Source organism: Pseudorasbora parva, chromosome 16 (genome assembly GCF_024679245.1).
Source record: "Pseudorasbora parva isolate DD20220531a chromosome 16, ASM2467924v1, whole genome shotgun sequence".
Lineage (NCBI taxonomy): Eukaryota > Metazoa > Chordata > Actinopteri > Cypriniformes > Gobionidae > Pseudorasbora > Pseudorasbora parva.
In genome coordinates this window covers 31,240,146-31,249,437 of record NC_090187.1, presented here as the reverse complement: position 1 = coordinate 31,249,437, position 9,292 = coordinate 31,240,146, and the positions used below count along the sequence as shown (strand labels likewise).

General features: G+C 36.5%; 1 protein-coding gene across 1 annotated transcript in view; it reads right to left on the bottom strand.

The window, feature by feature from the left end:
• Positions 1-374: 374 nt before the first annotated feature.
• The window catches only part of cdh13 (cadherin 13, H-cadherin (heart)), a 486,341-nt gene continuing 477,423 nt past the window's right edge, over positions 375-9,292 (bottom strand). The window contains exon 14 of the mRNA XM_067420253.1: positions 375-1,503. Within this exon, the coding sequence (XP_067276354.1) occupies positions 1,496-1,503 (8 nt within the window). The 3' untranslated portion in view covers positions 375-1,495. The remainder of the gene's footprint in view (positions 1,504-9,292) is intronic.

Sequence of the window (9,292 nt, the reverse complement as noted above, 5' to 3'; positions counted from 1 at the left end):
TTCTGAAGGAGGGACTTCATAGAACAAGGAAATCATCAGGCCGTTTTTAGGACAGAGGAAACACCGGTCTACAGATAAGTCAATTGTGTGAAAAATACAGTTTTTTTTTACACGCGAAACATGAACTCATGTTATATTGCACACTGTAAACATAATCAAAGCTTCGAAAACACGCGAAGAACGGGACCTTTAAGTTTTCTATATCCTTGAAATACAAATGATCTAATGTACGCATGTTGTATAGTTACTGTATCAACCGTATCCCCATTGGAATCCATTCAGTCTCCACTATAACTAGAAGAGTAGAAGCATATTTCATGACATCAAGCAATCCTTTTGGTCTTCAGACTTTAAACAAATAAGAAAAGTTATAGTGGTGGGAAGTACAGTAACAGCTTTATTAAATTAGTGCAAAAGACAGACATTACTCATTCACCACGTCATCTTTTTCTTTGCATTTTCAGAACTTACGGGGTCTTCCACACAAACCCACGCACACATTTTGTTTTCATATGTTATCTTTTTCTGTCTCTCTTTTTTGTTGTCTTCTTACAAGCGCAAAAAACAAACAAAACTCAATCAACAGGCTTCCCTGGCCTCTTCGATCCAAGGGGATAAGGGGAAACAATAAAATAAACGCTGTATCACCATCAGAAACAAGAATTACAAGACAGATTCATTCTCTGTCTGCAAATCGCTCTTTAGACTCAAGAACCGCACTCTAAAACACAAGCTCGTACATGAAAAAGAGGGAAAAACATCAATGGCATTAGAAATAGTCCCTAAAATTTAGCAAAAACATACAGTTCTTTATTTATTTTTTCTCGTGAGGGGTCATTAAAGAATAAGCGATCAAAGTACATAAGTTAATTAATATTTTTGTACATTGGTAAAAAATAAAATATATATAGTGTACATTTCCCCCCATCATTTCACACATTACTATAAAGATATATTGTGTTCCACTCCATAACAACTAATGCAATTGAACAAAAAATGTAAAATAAAATAAGAGACGCATTTTTTATTTTATTTTTTTTACTCTGAAGGCTTCTGGCTATCAACCTGCCCTAAGAAAACACAACCACTGCAGACTAAAGAGGCCTTGTGTCCTTCCCTTACATTAGTAAACATGATCAAATACAGTAGTCTTTTAACCAGAGGAAACTAAAGTACATCGAAATGTCCAATCGCTTCGTCCCCATCCAATATATCTTTGTCCAGTGACAAGAGTTCATCGAGGCGGTGCCGTCTGTGAAGTATTCCAGGGGTATGAGAAGACGAGGTGAAGGGGAAGAAGGGAGAGGACAAAGGAGGGTTCCTGGTGAAAAGGTGGAGGCCGGTTAGGGGACGGCGAGAATGAGGGGAGCAAAAATGAAGGGTTCAAGGTGTCTTTTGGGGAAGAGGTCTTCTCTCTCTGCTTGCTTTGTGTGTGGAGAAGAGAAGACGGTTTTCTTCAGTGTTGCAAAAGGACTACAGAAAGAATCAGCGGAATTTACAAGCCTAAAAGAGAAAAGAAGGAACATGAAAAACTGGTAATTTAACAGAACATCTTTTGTGGTAATAATGAAATCAAATTTTTAGGTGAACATGAGATATTTACTTTAATATGTATGCAATGAATGTGTAAAAACATGTCAAACCTCAACAATGCATTTGAATTAATAAATTAAACCAATTAGAAACTAGATATGTCTTTCTCGTTGAAGCTCCAGGAAGCCTTTAAAGAGTCAGCCGTTTATTTTTTCCTTCCCTTTCCTTCCTTACTCCACGCTGCCATCATAATAAAATATGATTAAAATGTAACTTTGAAAAATGCAAGGTCTAATTTCGCAAGACTTGAGTGAAATGAATTGGCCTGCGGATCTCAGAAATTCAACGGCGATCGAACCGTGCCAGATCCGATGCGAGGGAATATTAAATGTGGAGGGGGGGAGGACTATTGATTTTTTTTCTCTCTCCCCTTTTGCTGCTTGTTGTTTCTTTCCACTAGATATGTTTCTACTTCTTGGTCCTAAATGGCAGTGGAAGAAAAATAAGACTTAGAACGGCACTTAAGAGCAGGGCTGAGGTTGCTATGTTCCGCAAATGCCATTTGCAAATTATAATGAGACTCCGGCCCAGCTTATCCGTGCGCTGGGGGCCCGAAATGTGACCAGGTAATTCTTTCCCCCTTAGGCGAACTGAATGTGAGCCTGGAACATCAAAATGTATAACTAAATCAATTCACCTCGCAACATTCGCACGCAATAAAGTCAGACGAGGAGTGGATAAAAATCCTCCCTACTCTCAGCTCTCCATACATGCACTCTTCGCTCCATCTTCCTAAGGGGGGAAAACACAGGTAAGTGTGCAGGGAATGTGCTATCCGGGCAGAAAGATGAAAGTGTGTTTGATCTAATTACCATCAGCCTGATTGGAGGAAAGTGGTTGTGGCAGCAGTCAGCTGCATTTGAGATAGACACAACAACACACGTGATCCCTGCACTCCAGAGCTTTGGTCCGAATAGTAATACACTTCTCTCTTTACACGAGCATCACAATTCACTCCCTACATTTGTCTTTACAATAAGGAAAATTGCTCATGATGGATTTCGAGTTTAAAGCCATGAAAGCCAAGATTTCAACTGTGTTTATATGTTCACACTTTAGTGTAGGCTCCAATTCTCACTATTTACTAAAAAGCCTCAATAAACACCTAGTTACTGCTTATTAAGAGTCAGTACGGTACTTGTTAACTTTAGCTATTGGGTGGGATCAAGGGATGCAGAATAAAGGGTTTGTTCACCCAAAAATGAAATTGATGTCATTAATGACCCGTAAGACCTCGGGTGTGGAACGACAATAGGAACACGTTCAACACGTTCCACACCCATTTATTCCTTTTCTGGACATGGACAGTATAGTGTGCATACACTTGCATATGCTCTCTGACTAAATATAAAATATCTTAAACTGTGTTCTGAAGATGAACAGAGCTCTTACGGGTGTGGAACGACAATAGGGTGGGTCATAATGACATCAATTTCATTTTTGGGTGAACTAACCATACAAGTGCTTTAAAGGATTAGTTCACTTCAAAATAAAAATTCTGATGTTTTACTCATCCCCATCTCGTCCAAAATGTTCAAGCCTTTCTTTCTTCAGTCGAAAAGAAAAGTTTTTTTTTTTTTAAGGAAAACATTCTAGGGTTTTTCTCCTCACAATTGAGTTCAATTTCAACCAAAATGTTGAAGGTCCAAATCAATACAGTTTCAAAGGGCTTTGAAGGTTTCAAAACCGTTTTGCTATGTAAGACTCCATTCTTCGGCTGAGATCGCACAGAGCCCCTGAACCCCTCAAAGCCCTTTGAAACTGTATTGATTTGGACCTTCAACATTTTGGTTGCAATGGAACTCAATTGTGAGGAGAAAAATCCTGGAATGTTTTCCTCAAAAAACTTAATTTCTTTATGACTGAAGAAAGAAAGAAAGAAAGAAAGAAAGAAAGAAAGACGTGAACATCTTGAATAAGATGGGGGTGAGTAAAATATCAGCACATTTTTATTTTGAAGTGAACTAATCCTTTAAAGCACTTGTATGGTTAGTTCACCCAAAAATGAAATTGATGTCATTATGACCCACCCTATTGTCGTTCCACACCCGTAAGACCTCCGTTCATCTTCAGAACACAGTTTAAGATATTTTATATTTAGTCTGAGAGCGTATGCAAGTGTATGCACACTATACTGTCCATGTCCAGAAAGGGAATAAAAACATCATCAAAGTAGTCCATTGAAGCATCGAGCACTGACTTCTTTTCCCTGTTTGTGAATCAGCATTTGATTCATAATTCAGATCGCATGTCAAACTGCTGAAATCACGTGACATTGGCGATCCGAATCATGAATCAATATGCTGATTCATAACCGTAGGAATCTTCGTTTGAACTAATCCTTTAATAACCAGCCAATATCTCTGTAATATGCATGCTAATAAGCAAGTAGTTAATAGTGAGAATTGGACCCTAAACTAAACTTCCCGTATTATATATTGTATATATCCCTTAGTATATATATTAGAAACAGAAATTGTAATTTTTCCTTAACAAGCGGCATTAATTATTCCTTTCACGCTTAAAAATTCATTAACAAGAAGAGGTTACGCCTTATCTGCCAGGTGCACTGCGGATGGCACGTCAAAACAAGTGGGATGAAGAGCCAGTAAACGGGTCGATGCTGTGGAAATTTCTCTTCCCCTCAAGACAGGCCACATTAGTACCCAGAGTGGATTAAAGAGTAAAAATGCCCATCCTGGCAGAAAAGGGGATTTAAACTTCAGTGGGCCTGGGCTCAGGCTTATTTCCCTGTTGTGGATTAATTATATTTTACCCCTGTTGGGCATCTTTCATTAGATTAAAGAGCAGTTTTAGAGGCCTGTTGGGTATATCACAACACTTCATTTGACAGAAAATATCACGTTAGGAAAATACTCCAAACCACTGTCTCGTAATTTTCAATTATAGCAATTATTAATTAAACTATGACTATAAAATATTAATTACAATATTAATTATTAATTATTAATTACAAATTACATGCATGTAAATACACTGTAAATCATTTTTTTTTAAGAAAAAAAGTTACCTGATGATATTCACACAAAGTATTAAAAAAAAGATGCAATATGCTATTTGTAAAAAAGTAAAATGGTGGGCGCAGAAAAAAAGTAGCCTGTCAGATATTGCAAAAAGCAACAGTTTGAAATAGAATCAGTAATCTCTATTCCACAAATACAGTATATGCTTTCCTTATAATAGCCATTACTATACTAATATTACTGTTCTAAAAATGTACGGGCAGTTAGAATTTTACAAATGTTTTTGAAAGTAATCATGCTCACCAAGGCTACAATTATTTGATGATAAATACAGTAAAACATTATTTTTATATATATATATATAAAATGTAATTAATTCCTGCGATGGCAAAGCTGCATTCACAGCATCATTACTCCAGTTCAGTGTCACATGATCCTACAAAATAATCATGCATGCTGACTTTCTACTCAATAGCCATTTCTGATTATCATTTTAGATTTTTTTTTTTTTTAACTTTTGATTAACTTAATGTGTCTTGGCTAAATAATAATAAAAAAATCTGACCCCAAAATGGAGTTATCTCTGAATTGTAGTTTGCAACCAGTCCTACAGGGGGCAGTAAGGTCATCTTGGCATTGTTTGACCCATCCTCTGCTGAACATGTGCACCTAACAGTCTCCTCTGTGATCTGGTCCTGAGCTCAATTGCTACATCATAGCCTATTTTGTCAGTGTAAAATATTATTTGATTTTCTCTCTATTTGTTTCAGATCCTGGCCTTGTGTTGTTTTGTAAATGATGTGTTTTTCTTCCTCTCTGCCATTAACGTTGCCGGTGTAATCAGATACACAGCTCAATGGAGCGACGTTTTCGAAGGACAAGCAAAATCAATGGACTCAAAGGGCAAATCAGCACAGAAGGTGATGTTTGGCAAACTGTCATCAGAAACAGCAACAATGGCTCCTGTGGGATCGAAGACGTCAAGACCACTGAGTGCGTGTTAGACGGTGCCAGTCGTGCCCCCCGTAATGTGGCACACGCAGATATCTGGCGCAGGATTTTGGAACTTTCATGAGGGTCTAAAGCATGAGGAACTTGTGTCAGTTCATAGAGGATCTGTTTGTGTTCTCCCAGAGGCTTCCATACATTATTTAAGAGGCCACAAATGAAAGTCCACTGGAGTCCTTTATCCTTGAGAATGGAGGAAGAACAGAGACTATGGATTTTTTTTCAGTCCATGAAGCAGGAGGTTAGCAACATGTAAGCTAAAAATACACATCCAGCAAAACACATACACACGTTGTGTTTCCATGTTTTATGGGGACCTTCCATAGCCGTAATGGATTTTATACCGTACAAACCGTATTTTCTATCTCCTTACACTGCCCCTTCCCCTAAACCTACCCATCACAGGAAACATTCTGCATTTTTACTTTCTCAAAAAAAACCTCACCCTGTATGATTTATAAGATGTTTTCCTCATGGGGACTAAAAACTGTCCCCTCAACGACAAGGATTTCGGATATTGCCATCTTTGTGGGGACATTTTGTCCCCATAACCAGGCCACACACACACACACACACACACACACACACACACACACACACACACACACACACACACACACACACAAACGGTCACTTTAAAGTGAAATTCTCTCTGAGTATGATTCTTCTTTTTGTCCTATTTTCAGCCATTAACTCTTTCCCTGCCAAACTTTCCGCTATTTGTGAGAGAACCCTTCTCCACCTAATTTTCGGTGTTTTTACTGTTAGACGCTAGGAGACGCTGTTATGCATCTTCTGAATGAGTACTGAATCTCCTGATCAAAACGCACGTGAGGAAGACACAGTAAACAAGCGATCGTATGTAAGCAGATGCATATGTAAAATAACATGATCATTAAACATTAAAATTCATATATAAATCAAAACTATCTAATGTTACTGAATGACATGTGGACCCAGGACGAGCTACAGGACTGTAAGCATTAGGGGTGTTGATTGACTCGATCTACTTCATCTGTGTTTGATCATCGCTCTGAATCTGATCTGGATACAGTCTTTCATAAAAATGGGATTTTCTTAGCTTTTTGTTCAAAATGTTGCTTTTAATTTTTACATTTTTTTTTACTTACCCATATTCAAGTGTTGATTAAAAAAGGAATGCATTACGCTAGAATAAAACAGGTTTTATTTTGTTTAAAGAAGAAGAGGGTCAGCTCTTTCTTTTGATGCCTGCTCAGATTCATAAAACTAAATATTAAATGGGCTATTATATTTTTGTGAAAATAGTCAAAAACCCTGGTGGTGGCTGTCATTTTTTTTTTTTTTTTAAAAGACCTTTCAATACAAATGGAAAATAAATCCAGCACCTCAATTTCACTATTTATATTTTGTTTATTCGAAACCTCAGGAAATGGATGGAACTAGTTTTCTAAACAATATTTAAGTTAAAATTCGAATCATTCACGTATGTTTCATGTACCGATTCGGAGAATTACAGAAGCTCATCTGCTTTTGCTTGCGTGCATTACAAATGACGTCTTTTTAATGTATTATTTATTGATTTCATTTTTATTAATTATAAAAACCCTTTAATAAACTTCACAGAAGAGTTATGAACAGAAGAGCTCATAGAAGAGCTGTTTATAATAAACAAGTGAGAGGAGAAATCAAGGCATATATCTTTCTAGATAGCTTATAGATATCTTATCTTACCACACTGATATTAAAATGGACAGTCTTCGCAGTTCTGCAGTTTGGCTCCATTTATTAATTTTGTCATTTTATTTTTTCATCAGATAGGCCTACTATCCAAATTGAAATGAAATGATGCTGAAGACTAGTGTGCAAATGGTAGACAAGCTTTAGGATAATACAATATTGGCAATCACAGACATTCTCATTCAGACGGGATTAAGTTAGATTTCCCAGAGGACAGTCGAGTTTGCCTGAAAAACAGTAGGTAATTTGCCTTATAAATTCCCTGGAATTTTTTTGAGGGTTGTGTGAGTAAAACTCAGACTTGGCAGATTTGGACTGGATTAAAATGGCAAAGTATGTATGTTTAACGACTTTCTCTAACGTCCCCCTGGAAAACTAGTCCCCCCGGGTAAAAAAAAACAATACATACTATTAAGTGCAAATACAAATATTACATAATTCATTTGAATACATTTAATAGTGCATTATTCACCTGGGCCGTTGGAATAGGGCTACTGAAATGCGATTCAAATCCTAAACAATACTTTTTCTTTCTTACATTTTTTAAATCCATACCGAGTGCAACAGTTGGGTTGACTTAAAATGGTAGCGCTTTAGAATAATGATCATTGGTTAACATTAGTTAATGTATTAACTAACATGAACCAACCATGAGCAGTACATTTGTTACTGCATTTGTTCATCTCTGTTAACATTAGTTAATACAAATCCAGCTGTTTATGGATTGTTCATGCTAGTTCACGGTGCATTAACTAATGTTAACAAGGTTTTAATAATGCATTGGTAAATTATGAAATCAAGAGGCAACCTTTAAGCTTCAAAACTGCACCTCAGAATCCTATGGGGATGTCACGGACACTGTCCATATTTTTTTTACAGTCTATGGTTGAAATGAACATTAACAAAGATAAATAAATGCTTCATGAGTGCAGTTCATTATTAGTGTTAACTAATAAAATTAACTAATGTTAACTAATGACCATTATTCTTAAGTGTTACCCTTAAAACCTGTAAAGACATACATACTGTGAGCTTTGAAATTGTTAGATGATGTATACAGATGGCATACTGAAGCATCAGCCCCCCCCCCCCCTAAATAGTAGTGTTTAGCAGCAGAATTCACTGCAAAAAACTACATTACCCATGATCCTGCTAAGAAATCATAGATAATAGATATTTAAAACATGCAAATTGTGCCAAAATAACTATTTAGTGCCTAAACACTCCCATGAAGCACTGCAAATAACAGTCAGTTTCCTTACACTCTGAAGATACTTAAATAGCAACAGCTTTAAATCAATATATATTTATCCAGAATGTTTATTTTGATTATGCCATTTTTTTTTATTACTCAATGAGTAAGGAATTTTAATTGAACAGATAAATTGCCATATGTAGCTCTCAACAGAGATCTTTGTGAAGCATTATCTATTGTGAAGGGTCATTACAATACTGGCTGTTGTAGTTCTGTTAGAAATGTATTTTTACCTAAGTACCATGGCTATTAATGGATAAAGATACAGTAACATCTTCAGCTAGTCAGATTGAATTTATTTTAATCTAAACTGGTTATTTATCTCAAGTCGAGTAGTGAATGTTGTATGATCAATAGGATAACCATATTCTTCCGCACAATCACGCAGTGCACAACAAAATAAATAAGTAAATGTATTCTGCAAAATGTATGTGGTTGTTTTTTTAACCACCAAAAGTTACATAAGCTGCTTTTCCACTATCAGGTCGAACGATAAGAACAGCAAGGTTTCTGTTGTATTTCCACTTAAGCCTGGTACATCACAGCACGATTACAAACCTTTCTCGGGCCGGAATTCTCAGCACAGTTGGATTATGGTAGAATGGTGGATAGATGTCGCCACTCAGGATTGGTCACTTGTCTGTTGCCTGGCTACCAATTTCACTGTAGCTGGCTAAGTGCGCATTTAAGCAACGTAAACACAAATTAACAATAACATTTAAATAAATATCTG